Raw genomic sequence first — 22,279 nt, forward strand, 5'->3', positions numbered from 1 at the left:
GAACATAACAGCCTGCTAGATCAGGCCAGTGGCCCATCTAGTCTAACATCCTCTTCTCACAGTGGCCAGCCAGATGCCCACTATGGGAAGCCCACAAGCAGGATTGGAGTTCCCTCCTGTGGTTTCCAGTAACTGGTATTCAGAGTCATCCTGTGTCTGACTGTGGAGACAGAGCATAGCCAAGGTGGCTAATAGCCATTGATAGCCTTATCCTCCATGAATTTGTCTCTCTCTCACAGCCATCCAAATTGGTGCCCATCACTGCTGCCCCAAAGCATCAGGGGCACAACACATTTGGCCAGGCAGACCCTCAGCGTGGTCTTTGCCACAGAGCGGATTAGTACTACTCTGTTGATTGGACGGCTCACTGTGAGTCTGCTGTCATGGATGGACCACTTCCTGGTAAGGTTTGGATTAAATGTGGGTACTCCAGTCTGCAAGGATGGAGACCCATTGAGAAGGTCCACCCTTGGAAATGGATGCATTTCTGAGTGCTCTGGGGTACTTTCCAGTTGCCGTGGCTGGTGCTCCTGTGAAGGCTTTTCTCTCACTGTAGAATGGTGAAATGCATAAAGCCATCAACACGATTGCTCCTGGGTGCCCCACCATCGCTGTCGAGCACATAGGTCACCTTGGTAGTCCAGCGATCTGTATGAGGTAGAACAGGAGGGTTGGCAAATGGAGTGCAGGTGGCGCAAATCTTACTCTGAACCTGACTGAACACGGGTAGGGCTGCACTATCATGCCTACCACGTGGCAGTGGCGTCGGCAAAGAAAGCCTACTTCTCTGCTAACATTGCATCCTCAAGCAGCTGGCTGGCAGAGCTTTTTCGTGTGGTGAATGGGCTTTTGTCATTGTGCAAGAGAGCATTGCTCTGACACCTTGCAAGCCTGCTGTAAACGAAAACTTTGTAAGGCACTTTAGGGACAAAGTTGATCAGATTCGGACACAGTTGGATGCCACAGTTAGAGCAAGGCCAACGGAGGTGTCCAGAGCACTGTCTGTGCCACCTGTATTGGATCAGTTTCAATTATTGTGGCCAGAGGATGTGCACAAGCTGCTTGAAGGAGTGCGGCCCACCACCTGCTGCACTAAAGGGGATTCGTTAAGTAGGGTTCCCTTTAGAACTCATATAACCCAGTTTTAAAACAGCTGCATTGGTTGTCAGTTTGTTTCTGGGCCCAATTCAACGTGCTCATGTTAGTGTTTAACGCCCTAAATGACTCAGGTCCCAAACATCTGAAAGACCACCTGCTTCCCGATAGACCCTTTCAGGGGTTGAGATCAGCAGAGGGGCCCTCTTGGTAGTTCCACCATCCTCAGATATTCGGGGTGGTGGTGGTGGCCCAGGAGAGGACATCCTCTGCTGCAGCTCCTAAGCTGTGAAACTCGCTCCCCACTGAGGTGCATCTGGGAACTTCATTGTACAACATACCTCTTTCTTCTGGCCTTCAACACCTGAGATTTATATTTTTTAGGATCCACTCATTTTTCTGTGATGTTTTTAACTGGGTTGTTTTCAATTGTTTTTAATTATATGTTTTTAAATTTTTGTAACCTGCCCTGAGACCTTTGGGTGAAGGCTGGGTAATCAGTTATGATGATGATGATATTATTTTATTACTATTACTATTATTACTATTAATTCCATAAGTTAACTATGCACTGTGTGATGTACTTTCTGTTGTCCTGAATCTTGCAAGATACAGCTTTGTTGAATATCCACGATTTGTAGTGTTACGAGAGAGGGAGAAAAACATCTCTGTTCACTTTTCTCCACACTACGTATAATTTTATACACCTATCTCATGTCTCCTCCTGCTCGCCTTTTCTCTAAATTAAAAAGCCACAAATGCTGCAACCTTTCCTCATCAGGGAGTTGCTCCATTCCTTTGATAGTTTTGGTTTCCTTTTTCCAAACCTTTTCCAGCTCTACAGTATCTGTGTTGAGGTGAGGCAACCGGAACTGTACACAGTATTCCAAATGCAGCTGTACCATAGAATTGTATAGCAGCATTATAATATCAGCAGTGTTATTTTCAGTTCCTTTCCTAATGATCCCTAGCATGGAATTTGCCTTATTCACAGCTGCCACACCTTCCTGGGCAGTTGGTATCGAAGTGGGGAGAGTGCTGTTGTGCTCAAGTTCTGCTAGAGGGCTTCCCATTGGGGCATCTGGCTAACCACTGTGAGCGCAGGATATTGGACTCAGTAGGCCACTGGCCTGATCTAGCAGGGCTCTTATCTTGTTATGATGTTTCCTGTGCATTTGAGAAATGTAAAAGGAACAATGCAGTATCATAAACAGCCACTGTGTTGTAGTAATTAGAGTACTGGACTACGGCCTGGGAGACCAGGGTTAAGATCCCCACTCAGCCATGACTCTCACTGGGTGGCCTTGGGATAGTACCTGAAGAAAGCTTTTTTGTTGCTTTTAGCATCTCTCACTAACCTCGGCTCATTCTCAGCTGTAGCCTTCCTGACTCCATCCCTGCGATTCCATGATACCTGCCTGTACTCTTCCTTTGTGGCCTGGCCTTCCTTCCACTTCCTGTATTTGACCTTTTTTGTTTTCACATCATCTCTAAGCTTTCTGTGAAGCCACATTGGCTTCTTCTGCTGTCTTCCCCCTTTTTTCCTTGATGGAATTGTTTGCCATTGTGCCTTTAGAATTTCCTCTTTTAGAAACTCCCACCCATCTTGGACTCCTTTTCTCATTAGTGTTGCTTGCCATGGAAACTTACTTACCATTGTTCTGAGTTTATTAAGATTGGTTTTCCTGAAGTCCAGGGTTCATGTATGGCTACTCTCAGTTTTGCTTCCTTTGGAATCAAGAACTCTAGTATAGTGTGGCCTCTTTCCCGCAGAGTTCCCGTCACTGCCACTTCACCCACCAAGTCATCCCTGTTGGTTAGAATCAAGTCAAGGATGGTTGATCCTCTAGCTGCTTCCTCCACTTTGAGTAAGTTATCTCCAACACAAGTCAGGGATTTCTTGGAGGGGCCGTGTTTGGCAGAATTTGCCTCCTTGAAACATTGACCATTTGGTTTTCAAAAGTTTCGTCTTCGCCTTCTCCTTGATTGGGTGGTTGGTAATAGATTCCAACAACCATATTTCTTTTATTCTTTGCCCCATCTATATTAATCCAGATATTCTCGGTACCAAGTTCATCCTCCAGTATTTCTCTGCAGGGATATAAATTTTTAACATAAAGTGCACCTTCGTCTCCCTTTCTATTTCTTCTTTTTGAAAAAGTTATATCCTTCAATTGCTGTATTCCACTCATGGGAGTCATCCCACCAAGTTTCAGTTAACACCTATCAAGTCGTATTTACCTCCTGTGTTAAGAGTTCAAGTTGATCCTATTTGTTTCTCATACTCTGGGCATTAGTACACAGACATAGAAGACCACGTGATTTACGGCCTGGCTTCCTTCCTACATTTTTATGAAGACTATTACTGGGCCCCATTGGAGCCATTTTCTCAGATCCTCTTACTGTGCACAAGCCTTTGTTAGTCATTATCACCAGGCTTACGTCTCCCTTCTCTTTAGGATTCAGTTTAAAGCTCTTCTTAACGAATCCCCTCATTTTTAGGATTCCCCTTGTCAAGTCAAATGTTACTGTCTTGAACAACTGCCTTAGTAACTGTTGAAATTGATGGCCATCAATTTGGCAAGATTGATGTCTTGAACCAGATCCTGGGCATCAGTCAGAATAAAGCCCCCTCCCCTCTGGTTGGTTCCATGACCAACTCTTTCAGCCAGTCATTTAGGTTTCTGGAGGTTTTTGTCTCTTGTCATCTGATTCTCTGCTTTGGTTCTTGATGTAGCATAGCTGAATTGCCAGGAAGAGGCATTTTGAGCTGGTGTTTCTGGACTGCATCTGCCCTCAGTAGTTGCCTGGCTTGCAAGTGCAGGTCTCCCTGTGCATAGCAGGAGGACCTAAGCAACCCTCCCTTTCTGTGGCTCTATGAATCTCTGCTTTTAATTCTGCCTGTTCCCATCCAGGTGAATCAACGCAATGTTCCTGGGATTGACAGTGCCTATCTGGCAATGGACACAGAAGAAGGGGTGGAAGTGGTTTGGAACGAGGTCCAGTTCTCGGAGCGCAAGAATTTTAAGCTTCAGGAGGTTGGTGAGCCAGGGTTGGGGAGTAGGTAGGGACACCCAAAGGGTGTCATGCTCAGCATGTCAGCGTCATATATCCCAGCAGAGCGGGACCCCACGGGAGGGCTAAGCTGCATTGGATTATTGCAGGCTGCTGCCTGGTGAGCCATCCTAGCTGACCTCCCATTGCTGCTCCCATTCAGAGCAGGGAGGCTGGGGTCAGCAGTAGGCAGAAGGCTGCATGCGAAGGGAGCAGCCCTGGCTTGTGGCGCTTGTGGGTGCTGTGCTCTTGGGGTATTGACCTCCCTCTTATCTGTCACTGCAGGAGAAGGTCAAAGCTGTCTTTGACAACCTGATCCAACTAGAGCACCTCAACATTGTGAAATTCCACAAGTATTGGGCAGACGTGAAGGAGAACAAGGCCAGAGTAAGTGGGGTGATACACCTCCCCCCCCGCTATCGCTTGTCTTCCTGACAGGCTTGTGGAGAAGCAGCAGGTGGTAACTTCCTCCTCCCTACCAGGTGATCTTCATCACGGAGTACATGTCCTCTGGCAGCCTGAAGCAGTTTCTGAAGAAGACAAAGAAGAACCACAAGACCATGAATGAAAAGGTGACCCTTCCTCACCCCCAGCACACAGGGCCCTGAGCATCCTGCTTGTGCAGGCCTCTCCTTTCCCCCCAGATGCTTGAAGCCCCCTTGGCCAGGAGGGCTGCGGAGCTGCTTCCCTTCTTCCTGCCGGGAGCCATCGGTCTATAGGTGCCATGAGGAGGTGTGCAGGAGGGGTGGTGATGGTCAATGGAGCAGAAGTGCCCGCGGGTGGAGGGGAGAGGAAGGAAGGTGTGTGGGTGCTGCTCTGGCATGAGGGTGCCACTGTAGGGGACGTTGCTTAGAGCCTCTTCCCCTGATCTGTCTTGCAGGCTTGGAAGCGCTGGTGTACTCAGATCCTTTCAGCTCTCAGGTACGTGACCTTGCACACCGTGGAGGGGAGGGTGGCACTGGGCATCTCATGACGGGAGGCAGTGTGGTGTGCTTGCTTGTGAGGAGGAGGAATGCATGCACGCCTCTTCGGGCAGTCTGCAGAAGGCCTGGAATTTGTTGCTTGCATGGCTTGAGTGGGGAGCATTTCTGAGGAACAGAAAAGGACTGAAAGAGAGACGGTCTAGTGATGGTGGTGGGGCTTTTCATCTCTCTGGGCTTAGTGACCTCCACAGACTGTGGAGTCTCAGTAGCCCAACAAAGCCTCCTGTAGGAGACTTGAAGGCCGGGATTGGCTGTCTTTTGAAGTCTGCCTGCTGATGTTCTCCAGAGATCAGGGGTGGGTGGGTGATTGGAGAGGCATTGCTCCTGGCTTGCTTCGGCAGTTTCTGCGGGACTTGTTTTGCTGATGGCCGTCCTCCCCTTCTTGAACCCTGAGGCGGCAGTTCTGTGCCCCCTCCATTCTGTGCTGAGGGGGGCTGTCATTTCTCCTTTGGGGAGTCTGTGACACCACCAGGCACGATGTCCCAGTTTTGCCCTCTGAAACTAGCTATTTGTTGGGGGAGGCTGGGCTGGGGCTTGGTGCTTCTGCCTCTGCCCTCTGGGGCCCACTGTTTCCTGTGTTTTGTTCCAGTTATCTTCACTCCTGTGACCCCCCCATCATCCATGGGAACTTGACTTGTGACACCATCTTCATCCAGCACAACGGCTTGATCAAGATTGGGTCAGGTGAGACCGTGCTCTTGGAGCCACAGCCAGTGAAGTGGGGCGGGGTCCCTCGCCACTGTGCCACGTCCTGCCCTGCAACAAATTCTTATGCCAACCCTGGGAAGGAAAGGGGCTCCTGGGAGACGCCTCCTGCCCGTCCCGCCTAGGTGCCTCTCTCTGTAGCTGTTGCTGCTGACTTCTGGAAGCCTCCTGGGAAACTCCTCTGCTGCCTGAGCACGTGTGGCCCTGAGCTGCCGCCGCTGCCACCACCACTGGCCAGACTGGAGCTCCTCTGCTTAGACTTCCTGACCTCTGAGTGGCAGGAAATCCTGCTGCCAGTGGCCTCTGGCCCCTCAAGAGAGCACTCTTTCTCTTCTCACGGCTTCCGTGCCGGTCTTGTGTTTGGACAAACCGCTTGCAGAGGCTTTGCAGAAAGGGAAGGGCAGCCTGGAGTTCTTTGCCTGGCTGCTTTCTGGGATGTCAACAGAGAGCTCTTAGTGAGCACATGAACAAGATGTTACTGTCATCACGTGGTGCTGGTGGCTATTCTGGTTCACAGGCGTCTTTGCCCAGCGTTCCCCTTTGTGCTTTTCTGTGGTAGTCTTGTGCAGATTACGGATTGTACCACTTTAGCTGATTCTAGGCAGTTCTCTGGGTTTTCTTTAGAACTTCTGGGGCAGACCAGCCAGAACTCTCCTGTAGCAAGGGAGAGAGCTTGGGTCACCCGTGGCATGTACCCAGAGGTCATGTTGGCACTACAGTTGCACTGGCTTTCCTGGCAGAGAGCATAGACTGAGGCTCTGTAATAGAGACCTCTTTGCTCCTGCAGTCTCCAGGACTCTTCTGTGGGGAGCTGTGGCCCTTAAATTGGTATAAAACCCTTTATAGCCTAGAGCTGCCCAGGGATGCAAGTGCTGGGTTGAGTGGGGTGTGTGTGTTGCATTATGGACCGCTGGCCTAAAGTTGCTTTAAGAGCAAAGCCTTCAAGGATTGCAAAAGCTCCAGTCTGGTCTTTGCTCCATGTGGCTTGGCATCACACTGCAGAGGAGGAAGAGGTCAAAACATTGCCTGGCTGAGCGCACAGACTACGGGCTCCTCCCCTGCCTCTCAGAGAGGCAAAGGGCTTCTGACCCAAACCGTCACTTGGCCGGCCCAGCTTGCTCTGCACTTGGATGCTTTTGGCTGAGGATGGTGGAGGGAAGAGTCTTGTATGGACCTCAAGGTGGCTGGTGCAACGGCTTCCCTGCTGCCAGGGCCTCTGCTGCTGCTGCTGCATCTACAGGCGCATCTCTTGGTGTTGCTCTCCTCCCGTGGGCAGGTTCTCCACCAGCATAGAACAAACTTTGGAATGTTCTGGAGCCTTGGCAAACTTTGGGCAGTTTTCAACCAAATTGCTGTGCCAGCAGGAAGGGATTTCCCTCCCTCCCTCTCCACCACCTGCGCATGCCCCGTGATCTCCCCAAATCTGCTCCAGAGGGTTGGGGGAAGTCCCAAAGCAGGTTTTGGGGGAGAAGAGAGGGGGGAGTCGTTTCATCATGCAAGGAGAAATTGTTGTGCTGAACAAACCATAACTGTAGTGCCGCTTCCCCATTGCCTGAGCAGAGTTTCTTCCCCCTTAAATTTTCAAGAATTACAAATAGCACCGCAAAGCAAAAAGTTATTTTAGCTTTGTACAATCTCGTATCTGTGATAGTCGGATAAAATATGTCCAGCCATAAAGAACCAAAGATTGTTCATCTGGCTGTTTCCAGCAGAAGGGAGAGGAAGCCGCAAACTCTTCTCGGAGCAGAGTGTATCCTGGCTTGTGCTTTGTGGGGCTGTCCAGCTGTTGAGGAAGGGAGCCTGGATCATAGAATCATAGAATGGTAGAGTTGGAAGGGGCCTCTAAGGCCATCCAGTCCAACCTCCTGCTCGGTGCAGGAATCCAAATCAAAGCATTCCCGACAGATGGCTGTCCCTCTTGAGTGCCTCCAGTGTTGGAGAGCCCCTGATGTGTGCTTGGCTGGGGAATTCCGTCAAGCCAGAAGATTCAGCCGTGCAGGGGAGGAATGCTAGTACAGGTGTTTGCTGACAACTTTCCGTGTTGCACAGAGCGCTCTACTCCCTCAGCACAAGAGAGGCATGCTCTGCTGCCTTCCCTGAAGCTCCCGTTCACAGCAGAGGGTCTGGGCCTGCTTGTTTGGGGGAAGAGCAAGGCTTCTGCTTGACATTCTTGCCTGGGCACCATCTTGCTGGGATTCCGGAAGTGGCTCAGCCGAGTGGGTGACGCAGCAAGTGGCTGCACATGCTGTGTTTTTCAAAATGCTCCAGGGATTTCTTTACGCCAGCCGGCAGTGCCCTTGGGAGACCGGGGGCAAGTATGAGTGCCCTGCTCTACCATTGGCTGTCCAGACGTCAGCACCTGGTGGGCCATTGTCAGGAAGGCAAACGGATGTCCTCAGATGCCCAAGACGGAGGCAGGAAATGGCTCCGGCCACCCCTTCGACTGAGAAGAGGCTTTGAGGTGGCTGGCTGGCTGGCAGGAAGAGCCTGGCCTGGTGCTGTATGGATTTAGCCTGGAAGGACTGAGGAGTTCTCGGGTTCCATCCTCAACTGGGGCAGGGTTTGCTTCAGCTTCCGCGGAAATGCTTATTGGGGTATCACTCATGCCTGGCTTTGGCACAGAGCTGGTCCCAGCTGAGCGGTTCAGGCATGGGCTCTCCTCCAGCCATCAGCTGTGCTCTGCTTCCTTGGTGCCAGTCTGGGTCTCCCACCTGCAAATACACCCTTGCCGCACCCTCTTGGCAAGTCATTTTTATATGTAAGGGGGAATGGGCCAGTGGTTGCCTTTGAGGATCAGCCAGTTCCCCCCTTCTCTGAGAGTGGGGAGGAGGAAACAAGGACAGCAGTGCTGCTTGGGGCCATTGTGGCTCAGCCTGGCTCTTCCCCTCCCCCAGGCATGGGAGCAAGGGGTGTGGGGCTGGGCTTTGGGGGATCAGAGCACATGAACTCTGTCCTCCTAACACACCGCCTTCAGAGACCCTTTGTTCTTTCCTGCCTCTTCTCCTCCTCCGCTCCCTCCCCAGTCTATTCAGATTGGTTTCCTCTGGAAGCCAAAGCAGCCTGTTCTCCCTCTCTTTTTCTCCTCTTCCCCCTTCCACTGATGATGGGCGAGGGGCCTTCTTGCAATCCCAGTGGCTGGCAGGTTTGTCCAGGAGGTTCCTGCAGCTCAGCGACACGAGAGGCAGCCTGTGAGGGGAGCAGAAGTGGTGACGGAGGAGGTGGAGACCCTGAAGCATTGCAGGGCAGTGTCGGGGGGGAGAACTCTCTGGGAGTGTGGCCTCCGGTGGGAAGAGGGATGGGGCAGGGGAGAGGCTGCTGGGCCCCTGGGCTTTATGAGGCAGGAGGGGGCCATGCTGCCATGGGCTCCCGTCTGGGACCATTGAGAGGAGTGTGGCTGCGTTGAGGGCTCCAGGCAACAGTGCTCCAGGCTTTCCTGGCCTTGTGACCCACTGGAACCCGGGATGGGGCAAGGAAAGGGGCAGAGAGGGGCCCGTGCGGCCATGTTGCGTGCCCTCTGCTGCCTTGGCCTAAGGCCGTTCCCTCTCCTGCCTCCGGTAGCAGAATTGGGCTGGGCTGGGCTTGGAGGGGGGGAACCTGCTCCTTGGGCTCACCTGGCAGCTGGCTCTTTCCAGAGGGCTGGTCTCCTAGTCTCACTGCGTCCCCGATGCCTCCCTGGGGAAGGGGCGGCGGCAAAGGGAACCTTCTGGGCTTTGTGCTCAGGCCTCATGGCCTTGCCAGCTGACTCAGCTGGTGCAGGAAGGGCCTCCAGCCCCGAAGCACCCCAACCCTCACCTCCCACCCCCCCCTGGTGGGCAGGCACCATCTGTCCCTGAGCCATTGCAGTGGGGTTCCAGCTGCAGAGGGGAGAGGCTGGCCCTTCCTCCGCTCAGTGCACGGGTGTCTGTCTTGTTTTGTTTCCCGCTTATGGGCTGCCTCTCTCTTTCTCTCTCTTGCCAACAGTCTTTCATAGGATTTTTGCTAATGGTGAGCAAAGCTATCTGCTCTGTGATGTGACTGTGACCTTTTTGATAGAGATATATATATAGACAGATATATATATATGTGAGAGCCTCACTTTGCATATATGTGTATATGAAGCTCCTCCACCAGAGTGCCTTGCTTTCAAGGCTGGCTGGCACAGTTGTCTGCCCACCCAAGCACAGCGGTCCCTCCCTTGCTCCTTCACCCTTTGGGACTCTGATGGGGAGGAGGAGGAGGAGCCCTGCCTTCCTCCTCCTCCTCCCACTGCATGGCTGCCCCTGCATGCGCCTCGGGCTGCTGGTGCCTGTTGAGGAGCTCTCTCCTCCTCCTCCTCCTCCTCCGGCCATGGTTGGGGTTCTGCTTGCTGGTGGCTTTTGAACCACTGGCTCGCTACAAAAAAGCTTGCTTGCTTGGTGATGAGTTCAGGAGTGGCTGGGACTGGCCTTGCCGAGCGTGTCGCCTGCCTGAAGAGGGAGCCAGGCTGGAGCTGGAAATGCTCTTCCTGGAGTCTTTGGGGGGACTGTCGCCTCCTGCCTTAGGAAAGGCTGCGGTGGGGAAGGGCCCTCTGCTTAACCCACAGCTGGCAGACCCCCCCCCTTGGGTGGGTTTGGATCCTTGCCATAAGGCTGGTCGTCTTGGAGAAGAATGGGCTGAAGGAGAATTTCGGGGGCAGAAGGCGCTGCTGGGGTTGGTGGTGGTGGGGAATGTTGAAGAGGGGGAAATGGCCTGGGCCAGGAGATCTTCCAGTGGTGAGCCCAGAGCCGTGCGGGTGTCTTCCCAACACAGCAGCCCCAGGGTGGTTGATGACTCTGAGGCTGAGGACTGAAAGGAGCCCTTCGCTTTGGCCAGGCAAAAAATCCTTGGGAACCTTGGTCAAGGCGATTCCACTGGAGTGGAGCCGGTGGAAACTGGACTGGAACTGGGCCGAGAGGAGAGGTGGTGTCCGTGGTGCAGAGGTGGCAGGTAAAGGGAAGAGGAGGAGGAGGAGGAGGAGGGTGCCAGGGAGCGACTTTTTGCCCTGCTGCTGCTTCAGCTGTGCATGGAATGTCTTCGGCAGAAGGGAGTCTTTGTTGGGAGCAGAGCTCAGCATTTTCCTTTTTTTAAAGGCTGCGGTCTTTGTGACGTGAGAGTGTGTGGCATACCCCGGTATGCTCCAGTAGGCTTCAGAGGCTGGGGCGGGGATCTCAGAGCTTGGCAAAGTCCTTGTCCTGCCCAGAGGCAGAGCAAAGTCTACAAAACAAAGCAGTGCTTGCTCATCTGGCAAAATACAGAAAATGGACTTGATTCAGGATCTTGAAGAATGGAGTCCAGTGAAGCTGCAGCTGTCCAAGGCCTCTTTGGGGTGGGTGTCTCCTGAAAGCAATCCCTCCTCCTTGGCCGAACACCAGCCAGCCTTCTGCTGGAGGAACCGAGGTAGCATCTTTCCCTCACACAGGGCTGCATCTTCATCTGCTATGGAGAGAGAACATTAAGACATTTTAAAACCTGGTAATGTTGGGGGAAAGTTGTAATACTTATTAAATGCAAAATTATCTTGCTACTTTAGGAAAGTGAAATATTTTGAGCTGGATCCCAAGGACAGTAGGCAGCAAAAAAAATAGCTGCTAGCTGTGTTCTGCAAACGTTTTTTGCATGAGAGTTAACTTGGCACTCTATTAAGTAGGCTCTACAGGATTTCTCCTTCAAGAGCTGGCCTATCCCAAGTCAAGACTTTTGGTCTCGAGATTCAGTGTCTCTTGTCTGGTGCAGCACCTCAGTCTTGCTCCATCTGAGTGCCCAAGATCCCAAACAATACATGCCACAGCTTGACTCCCAGGCCTTCTGCCTGCAAAGTGCGTATGGTACGCTCCCCCACATCACCCCCAAGCAGAAGAACGTCTTTTAAGCAAATTTACCATTTTGGGCATGCAGTATAAAACCACATTTCAGCATATAGAATATGCTTTTTGTGTACGGACATGGTTAGTGCATAAAAGTATATTGAGTGGAATATTTTTGAAATTTAAAGTATAATGCCTTACATTTATTCAGATAAGTACAAGTATATCCATAAAAGAGAGAACTATAACTTGCTGCACTGGAAGGTACCAGAGTGTATCTTAGTCTTTGCTGGTTAAGAAAAGGGGGGGGGGCAGAATAAAGGTTGAAAGTGGAACCCAAACCATCTATGTTATAGTAACCATGAGGAAGATTTCATTATGTGGACTTAGAAACTGAATGGCTGTTATTTATTTTTTATTTATTAAATTGATATCCCAGCCTTCCTCCCTAAGGAGCCCATGGCAGCAAACACATTTACAACAAAACATTTTAACAACAACAACAAAAAGCATTCTAAGAACAATTAAAACGTTCTAGAAACAGTTGAAAACATTCTTCCATGTAATGATCTCTGAGTTCCTGGGAGAGTCTCCCTTAGCCATCAAATAACATCTGGGTAAACAGGAATGTTTTCAAATTACTCCTGAAAGTCAGTAATAAGGGAGACAGATACACCTCACTAGAGAGGGCATTCCACAAACAGAGCCACCACTGGAAAGGCTTCGTCGCAGTTCATTGCCAGCTGGGCAGCCCCTGCTGGCAGCGCTACCCGCTGGTTGTAGGATTCGAGATGGTTGACACTGGGGAAGGCTTTCCTTTAGCTACTTGGGCTTTACGTCCTAGTAGCTCCCTGGCAGCCAGTGCAGTGCTTTCAGGACCAGTGTCACACACTGCCATTGCAGTGCTGCACTTGCCGGCCTAGCAGCTGCATTCTGCTCTGGCCTCTGGACCGCCTTATTTTATTATTTATTTATTTTATTTCATTTTTAAACCACCCATAGCGAATAGCTCTCTGGGCGGTGTACAAAAGATTAAAAGTACAGAAATACAAAATATCACAATAAATAAACTGAAACAAAGAGATTTAAAATTGTAACATTAAACGCTTTAAAATGCCTGGGAGCATAGCCAGGTCTTAACCTGGCGCCGAAAAGATAGAAGCGTCGGCGCCAGGCGTATTTCTTTGGGGAGGCTATTCCACAATTCGGGGGCCACTACAGAAAAGGCCCTAGATCGAGTAACTGTCCTCCGGGCTTCCCGATGGGTTGGTACCCGGAGGAGGGCCTTAGACGCTGAGCGAAGTGACCGGGTCGGTTCATAGCGGGAGAGGCGTTCCACAAGATACTGCGGTCCCACGCCGTGTAAGGCTTTATAGGTCAAAACCAGCACCTTGAATCTGGCTCGGAAGCAAATAGGTAGCCAGTGCAAACGGGCCAGAACAGGTGTTATATGCGCTGACTGGCTGGTCCTCGTGAGCCGTCTGGCTGCTGCGTTTTGCACTAGCTGAAGCTTCCGAACTGTCTTCAAGGGCAGCCCTACGTAGAGCGCATTACAGTAATCCAACCTAGAAGTTACCAGAGCATGAACAACTGAGGCGAGGTCATCCCTGTCCAGATAGGGGCGTAGCTGGGCTACCAACCGAAGGTGGTAGAACGCATTCCTTGCCACCGTGGCCACTTGCGCCTCAAGAGACAAGGAAGGATCGAAAAGAACCCCAAGACTACGAACCTGTTCCTTCAAGGGGAGTGTAACCCCATCTAGAACAGGGTAAGGATCCACCATCTGTGCAGGGAAGGCATTCACCAACAGTGTCTCAGTCTTGTCTGGATTGAGTCTCAGTTTATTAGCTCTCATCCAGTCCATTATCGCGGTCAGGCAGTGATTCAGCACATCCACAGACTCACCTGTAGAAGATGAAAAGGAGAAATAGAGCTGCGTGTCATCAGCGTACTGGTGGCAACGCACTCCAAAACTCCTGATGACGGCACCCAGAGGCTGCATGTAGATGTTAAAAAGCATGGGGGACAAAATCGACCCCTGAGGGACTCCACAATGGAGAGTCCAAGGAGTTGAGCAATGTTCCCCAAGTACTACCTTCTGGTGACGATCCGCCAAGTAGGAGCGGAACCACTGCCAAGCAGTGCCTCCAACTCCCAACTCCGCGAGTCTCCCCAGAAGGATACCATGGTCGATGGTATCAAACGCCGCTGAGAGATCAAGGAGAATCAACAGAGTCACACTCCCTCTGTCCCTCTCCCGACAAAGGTCATCATACAGGGCGACCAAGGCTGTTTCAGTGCCAAAACCAGGCCTAAAACCGGATTGAAACGGATCCAGATAATCGGTCTCATCCAAGAGCACCTGGAGCTGCCCGGCAACCACCCGCTCCAGAACCTTGCCCAAAAAGGGGACATTCGCCACCGGTCTATAGTTGTTCAGGTCATCTGGGTCTAAGGAAGGTTTCTTCAAAAGAGGTCTCACTACTGCCTCCTTGAGGCTACTAGGGACTACTCCCTCACTCAAGGAGGCATTTATCACTTCCTTGGCCCAGCCGGTGGTACCAGTCCTGCTAGCCTTGACCAGCCAAGATGGACAAGGATCTAGAGCAGACGTGGTCGCCCGCACCAATCCAAGTACCTTGTCCACTTCCTCAAGCTGCACCAACTGAAACTTATCCAATAATGAAAGACAAGACCGTGTTCTGGACGCTTCAATGGATTCGTCTGTCATAACATCGGAGTCTAGGTCCCTACGGATGCATGCGATTTTATTTTGGAAGTGCCCTGCGATGTCGTTACAGCGAGCTTCAGATGTTTCAATAGTATCTCGAGGACCAGAATGTAAGAGTCCTCGTACAACCCTAAAAAGCTCTGCAGGGCGGCAGAGAGATGTCCTGATAGAGGCAGCGAAGTGAAACTTCTTCGCCGCCCTTACCGCTTTTATATACGACTTAGTAGAGGCACTTACCAAAGCATAACTGCATCCGTCTGGAGTTCGTCTCCATCTGCACCCAAGCCTCCTTCTCTCTTGCTTCATAACTCTCAGCTCCGGGGTATACCACGGAGCTGTATGAGCTCTGCATCGAAGAGGGCGCGCGGGAGCAATCGTGTCAATAGCCCGGGCCATCTCCGTATTCCACAGTTCGACCAAGGCCTCGACAGGAGCGCCAGTACTATCAGCTGGAAAAACTCCCAGAGCCGTCTGAAAACCAATAGGATCCATAAGCCTCCGAGAGCGGACCAACTTAATAGGTCCCCCACCCTTGCAGAGGGAAAGAGTCGTTGTAAGTCTAAAACTCAGCAGGCGGTGATCTGTCCATGACAATGGAGTAGATGAAAAACACCCCACCTCCAGATCACCATTTCCATGACCAGTGGCGAAGATCAAATCAAGAGTGTGACCCGATACATGCGTTGGGCCAGTAACAAATTGAGACAGCCCCATGGTTGTCATGGAGGCCATGAAGTCCTGAGCCGCCCCAGATAAAACAGTCTTGGCATGAATGTTGATGTCCCCCAACACCACAAGTTTGGGGGACCTCAGCAATACCTCCGAGACTATCTCTGTCAGCTCAGCTAGGGAAGCTGTTGGGCAGCAAGGTGGGCAGTACACCAACAGGATTCCCAGTCTGTCTCCTTGACCCAGCACAAGGTGGAGGCACTCTAGACCAGTCGCCATCTGGACAGGATGCCTCGTGAGAGAGAAAGTACTCCTATAGACCACAGCGACCCCGCCTCCCCGACCCTCAGGTCTACCATAGTGCTGCACCGTATACCCAGGTGGACAAAGCTGAGAGAGAGCAACTCCTCCCTGCTCACCCACCCAGGTCTCGGTTAGACATGCCAGGTCGCCACCCTCATCCACAATTAAGTCGTGGACAAGGGAGGTTTTATTATATACCGACCTGGCATTCAAAAGCAGCACCTGAAGATCTAAGGGCTGGCTGATAGAACAACCAGCAGTTCTGTGGCCTTGAGGAGAACCGGAACAAGGCACAGACACAACTTGTCTGGGGCGAGTTCCCCTTACCTGGCACGTTCTCCTCCTAGCGCCATACCTCCCATAACCCGTCACTACGCTAATTGGGGCCCCCGAAAGCCTCCCCGTTAAATGCAAAATATGCTGTCCCAGGCACATATTTAAAAATACTAAAACACAACAGGCACATTCACACAACAACACATAAAATACACATAAACGCACACAAACACATCCACACAATCTCATTCACACGCACAAACAAACAAACTAACAAGTTAAAATACACCCAAACATCAACACTAGCAGCCGGTATTAAGAATACTCCTCCGCATCAAACTTCGTCCATAAATAATATCTGCAAATAAAGTTGTAAAATATCTGCCCACGACCCAATAAACAAACAAACAAGTAAGCAAGCCAAAAGGGTAAAACACGCCCCAAGCAGCGAACTTGAATGGAGTGGCGGCAAGCAGGCAGAAAGCCACGATGAAACAAAGACATGGGAGCAGGCAGAAGCTAAGTTCTAAGTTGCTGGCTACGAAGTGGGTGAGGCGCCCGTCCCAACGCACGGTGCCTTCCAGCTCCAAGGTGCCCAGCTGTTCCTCCATCAAACTCACTGCGTCCGGGCCCTGAGGGGCAATCACCGGCGCTGCTGCCTCCTCAGTCATAGCTCGCTCCCTACCCGGAACCTCCGGTGGCACTTCAAATTTTTCCGTATCAGCCACCTCCCGCCCGAAAGGGCGGCCTTTCGCTGTATTACGTCTTTTTGGATTGGGCGAATCAAGGACAGCTCCATGTAAGGGCATTACAGTAGTGCAGACGGGAAATAACCAGAGCATGGACAACTGCAGCCAGGCTATCCTGGTTCAGGAATGGCCATAGTGGGTGAGTCAGCCTAAACTGGGCATAAGCACTTCTAGCCCAGAAGCTACTTGGGACTTTAGTGACAAGTTAGAATTCAGGAGTACTCCCAGAATACAAAAGTGTTCCTTCAGGGAAAATACAATCCCTCTCAGAGCAGATTGTACATCTAATTCCTGAACACTGGTTACCCCCACCTATATCACTCCTGTCTTATTAGGATTCAGTCCTGGTTTATTGGTCCCTATCCAGCCCCTCACTGCCTCCAGACACCTTCACGGCCTCTCCTGATTCAGAGAACCAACGCCCCTGTGTCTCTCCTGATAAAGGTCATCAGTCAGGTGTCGGGGCTGCTTCAGCCTTGGAACCTAGGCTGGAAACCAGACTGGAATGGATCTAGATAATCTGCTTCCTCCATGCATGCCTGCAGCTGATTGCCCATGGCCCTCTTGATCGCCTTGCCCAGGAAGGGAATATTAGAGACTGGATGGTAGTTTTCTTAAAACCTCTGGGTCCCAGGGCGACCTCTTCAAGAGGACTTGCACCACTGCCTTTTTCCAGGTGCTGGGCATAGCTCTGTCACGTAGTGAGGCATTGACCACTCCCTGGACCCATCCAGTCAATTCCCTCCCTCTAGATTTTACCAACAATGATATGCAGGGATCAAGAAGACACATAGAACTAGAACACAAAGAATTTTAGAGAACATTCAGAGGATATGCCCCTGCAATGTAATTAAAAAGGAGCAACACCCTTGAAAATTCAGTGTGATAAAAGTTTAATCCTCATCATCATCCACAGTAAACATAGTAACTAGGGACAAAATTGGTTCTCCTGGACCCCTATTTATTTCCCCCTCCATTCTGGTGAACGACTTGTTATGTGCCTTCAAGTCGATTTCGACTTATGGTGACCCTATGAATCAGCGACCTCCAAGAGCATCTGTTGTGAACCACCCTGTTCAGACCTTATAAGTTCAGGTCTGTGGCTTCCTTTATGGAAACAATCCATCTCTTGTTTGGCCTTCCTCTTTTTCTGCTCCCTGCTGTTTTTCCAAGCATTATTGTGTTTTCTAGTGAATCAGGTCTTCTTATTATGTGTCCAAAGTATGATAACCTCAGTTTCATCATTTTAGCTTCTAGTGACAGTTCTGGTTTAATTTGTTCTAACACCCAATTATTTGTCTTTTTCGCAGTCCATGGTATGCGCAAAGCTCTCCTCCAACACCACATTTCAAATGCGTTGATTTTTCTCCTATCCGCCTGTCCAACTTTCACATCCATACATAGAGATCGGAAATACCATGGTGTGAATGATCCTGACTTTAGTGTTCAGTGATACATCTTTGCATTTGAGCACCTTTTCTAGTTCTCTCACAGCTGCCCTACCCAGTCCTAGCCGTCTTCTGGTTTCTCGACTATTGTCTCCATTTTGGTTAATGACTGTGCTGAGGTATTGATAATCCTTGACAAGTTCAATGTTCTCAGTGTCATCTGTAAAGTTGCATAAATCTTCTGCTGTCATTACTTTAGTCTTCTTGACGTTCAGCTGTAGTCCTGCTTTTGTGCTTTCCTTTTTAACTTTCATCAGCATTCGCTTCAAATCATTACTGGTTTCTGCTAGTAGTATGGTATTGTCTGCATATCTTAAATTATTGATATATCTCCCTCCAATTTTCACACCTTCATCTTGGTCCAATCCTGCTTTCTGTATTATATGTTCTGCATATAGATTAAACAAACAGGGTGATAAAATACACCCCTGTCTCACACCCTTTCCGATTGGGAACCAGTCGGTTTCTCCATATTCTGTCCTTACAGTAGCCTCTTGTCCAGGGTATAGGTTGCACATCAGGACAATCAGATACTGTGGCACCCCCATTTCTTTTAAGCATTCCATAGTTTTTCATGATCTGCACAATCAAAGGCTTTGCTGCAATCTATAAAACACAGGGTGATTTTCTTCTGAAATTCCTTGGTCCGTTCCATTATCCAACGTATGTTTGTGATGTGATCTGTGGTGCCTCTTCTAAATCCAGCTTGGACATCTGGCATTTCTTGCTCCAGATATGGTAAGAGTCATAGGGTACATAAGAACATAAGAAGAGCCTGCTGGATCAGGCCAGTGGCCCATCTAGTCCAGCATCCTGTTCTCACAGTGGCCAACCAGGTGCCTGGGGGAAGCCCGCAAGCAGGACCCGAGTGCAAGAACACTCTCCCCTCCTGAGGCTTCCGGCAACTGGTTTTCAGAAGCATGCTGCCTCTGACTAGGGTGGCAGAGAACAGCCATCATGGCTAGTAGCCATTGATAGCCCTGTCCTCCATGAATTTGTCTAATCTTCTTTTAAAGCCATCCAAGCTGGTGGCCATTACTGCATCTTGTGGGAGCAAATTCCATAGTTTAACTATGCGCTGAGTAAAGAAGTACTTCCTTTTGTCTGTCCTGAATCTTCCAACATTCAGCTTCTTTGAATGTCCACGAGTTCTAGTATTATGAGAGAGGGAGAAGAACTTTTCTCTATCCACTTTCTCAATGCCATGCATAATTTTATACACTTCTATCATGTCTCCTCTGACCCGCCTTTTCTCTAAACTAAAAAGCCCCAAATGCTGCAACCTTTCCTCGTAAGGGAGTCGCTCCATCCCCTTGATCATTCTGGTTGCCCTCTTCTGAACCTTTTCCAACTCTATAATATCCTTTCTGAGATGAGGCGACCATGAGGGTGAACAGTATGTTTCTGGAAATTGTAGCTTCATTGAAGTATTTAACCTGGATCTGTGTGTGAAAGATCTGTAGCTTCTTCTGAAGTTTTATTTGGGCTTCAAAAACTGGAAGTCCAGCATGAATGGAAAAGCTGCTCACCTGTTTGACCTGTTAGCTTTCAAACAGTTGTCAGATTTTCATTTGATGTAGGGCTCTGAGGCAAGAGGAGCAGGAGTCTCTGCCGTACAAAGGCCTGGCCACACGGGTTGCAGGACACTCCCAGACTGGGCCAGAAATATCTCTTCTGCCTCACTGGGGAGCAGGCTTCTAAGATCAAGTGCTAGAACTTGTTATGAATTGTGCAGTTCGCATGCAAGCCTGCAGCTCTCCCATGTAATCCTAACATCCCCTTTGGGGGATTTTTTACTGTTGACACCTGAATGCACTTCAGAATTTGGCACCCCAAGGATTAACAAGGGCAACAATGATAGACAAAAAAATTGTATCAAAAAGGTAATTTTATATATAGTAAAAATGTTAAAATAAACAGCATGCTAACAATAGGCTAAAACTAATCAAATAGTTAAGCTGTCAGTTCTAAAAGCCTGCATGAAAACATGCAGAGAAGATGTGGCCTGGAAGAGAAGGGGGAGATTTGGCCAGGAAGGGGCGTGAGGGCATTACTGGCATTAGAAAGAGGGAAAAGAGGTTGCCAGAGGAAGGAGGGAGTTCGGCTAGTGATTTTGTGGGGCTTTGGGGTTCTTCTTAGGGCAAGAATCAATGGCTGAGAGTAAAAGTTCTGCCTTTGCAGTGGGTGGCTTTGGAGACGTTGAGATTTTGAGGTGAGACAGCCAAGGGAGAAGAAAAGATCCTAAGAAACTGGGGGGGGGGAGAGCAGCTGGTGGGCTGGCCAGAGAGGAAGGCTGTGTGAGGAGGAGGAGGAGGCTTGCTGTGTTTATTATATTTATTTATTTATTTTTAAAACTTATATACTGCCCGACTAGCAATAGCTCTCTGGGCGGTGAACATAGATACAATAAAATACAATATAATACAAAAACATCAGTCTAAAATCAAATTTCACAATCTAAAAACAGCAAAGGCTAAAATCAAATTACAAACATTACAATCATTAACAAAAAATTAAAATGCCTCGGAGTAGAGAAAGGTTTTAACCTGGCGCCGAAAGGATGATAGTGTCGGCGCCAGGCGAACCTCCTCGGGGAGACTATTCCATAGTTTGGGGGCCACCGAGAAGGCCCTTGATCTTGTCACTGCCCTCCGGGCCTCCCTATGAGTCGGGACCCGGAGGAGGGCCTTCGTAGCAGACCGTAGTGTACGAGCCGGTTCATAGCGGGAGAGGCGTTCCGACAGATATCGAGGTCCCGCGCCGTATAAGGCTTTATAGGTTAATACCAACACTTTGAATTTGACCCGGAAGCGTATTGGAAGCCAGTGCAAGCGGGCCAAAACAGGTGTTATATGGTCAGACCGCTTCGTTCTTGTTAGCAGTCTGGCCGCCGCATTTTGCACCAGCTGTAGCTTCCGAACCGTCTTCAGAGGTAGCCCTACGTAGAGCGCATTACAGTAATCCAAACGTGAGGTTACCAGAGCATGTACTACTGATGTAAGATCCTCCTTAGTCAGGTAGGGACGTAGCTGGGCTACCAATCGAAGTTGGTAGAACGCATTCCGTGCCACCGAGGCTACATGAGCCTCAAGTGACAGGGAAGAGTCTAGAACGACTCCCAGACTATGAACCTGTTCCTTTAGGGGGAGTGTAACCCCATCCAGGACAGGATATGTATCCACCATCTGATTGGAAAAACCATCCACCAACAGCATCTCAGTCTTATCAGGATTGAGTCTCAGTTTGTTAGTTCTCATCCAGTCCATTGTCGCGTCCAGGCAACGGTTCAGCACATTGACTGCCTCACCTGAGGAAGATGAAAAGGAAAAGTAGAGCTGCGTGTCATCAGCGTACTGGTGACAACGCACTCCAAAACTCCGGATGACCGCACCCAACGGCTTCATATAGATGTTAAAAAGCATGGGAGACAAAACCGAACCCTGCGGGACCCCACATTGGAGTACCCACGGTGTCGAGCAATGTTCCCCAAGCACTATCTTCTGGAGACGGCCTGCCAAGTAGGAGCGGAACCACTGCCACGCAGTGCCTCCAACTCCCAACTCCGCAAGCCTCTCCAGAAGGATACCATGGTCGATGGTATCAAAAGCCGCTGAGAGATCAAGGAGAATCAACAGAGTTACACTCCCTCTGTCTCTCTCCCGACATAGATCATCAAACAGGGCGACCAAGGCCGTCTCAGTGCCGAAACCGGGCCTGAAACCCGATCGAAATGGATCTAGATAATCGGTTTCATCCAATAGCGCCTGGAGCTGGTCAGCAACCACTCGTTCCAAGATCTTGCCGAGATATGGAACATTTGCCACTGGTCTGTAGCTGCTGAAATCCTCTGGGTCCAGGGAAGGCTTTTTCAGGAGTGGTCTCACTGCTGCCTCCTTCAGACAGCCAGGGACCACTCCCTCTCGCAAAGAGGCATTTATCACTTCCCTGGCCCAGCCAACTGTTCCCTCCTTGCCAGTTTTTATTAGCCAAGAGGGGCAAGGATCTAGTACCGAAGTGGTTGCACGTACCTGTCCAAGCACCTTGTCCACGTCCTGGAACTGAACCGATTGAAACTCATCCAACAAAACATGATAAGACTGTGCACCAGACACCTCACTAGGGTTAACTGCTATAAAATGAGAGTCTAGGTCCCGACGAGTTGCTCTTGAGCAGCTGGAAGCAGTACAAGAAGGGGGAGACTTAGGAGCAGGAGGCGCCACAGGAGAGTTCTTAGGCAGTGAGGTGAGGTCTCTTTGGTAGCCAAAAGATTACAACTGCTACGGCAAAAAGTCCTCCCTTTTATGCTCAAGCGGGGCTTGAACGTTGAAAATCAAAACAAAGACGCTGAATCCTGCCTTCCTTGCAGTGATCAAGTGTTATAAAAGTTTTAAATGGTGCCAATCAGGAAGAGTTTGTCTTGATTGTCCAGGCAGCGACTGCCAACAGTGCATTGTATTCTGCTGTC

The 22,279-nt window shown here is 50.1% G+C and overlaps 1 protein-coding gene across 2 annotated transcripts in view; it reads left to right on the plus strand.

Moving 5' to 3' along the window:
• Positions 1–22,279, plus strand: part of NRBP1 (nuclear receptor binding protein 1) — a 40,211-nt gene that overhangs the window by 10,715 nt on the left and 7,217 nt on the right. Inside the window, exons 3-8 of one of the 2 annotated variants that reach the window (XM_061625986.1) lie at positions 4,011–4,133; positions 4,435–4,536; positions 4,632–4,721; positions 5,030–5,070; positions 5,722–5,816; positions 10,668–10,781. In XM_061625986.1, the coding sequence (XP_061481970.1) occupies positions 4,011–4,133; positions 4,435–4,536; positions 4,632–4,721; positions 5,030–5,070; positions 5,722–5,816; positions 10,668–10,781 (565 nt within the window). The remainder of the gene's footprint in view (positions 1–4,010; positions 4,134–4,434; positions 4,537–4,631; positions 4,722–5,029; positions 5,071–5,721; positions 5,817–10,667; positions 10,782–22,279) is intronic. The other variant, XM_061625987.1, reaches the window with a different exon arrangement.

The sequence above is a fragment of the Rhineura floridana genome, chromosome 4 (genome assembly GCF_030035675.1).
Source record: "Rhineura floridana isolate rRhiFlo1 chromosome 4, rRhiFlo1.hap2, whole genome shotgun sequence".
NCBI classification, from domain to species: Eukaryota; Metazoa; Chordata; class Lepidosauria; order Squamata; family Rhineuridae; genus Rhineura; species Rhineura floridana.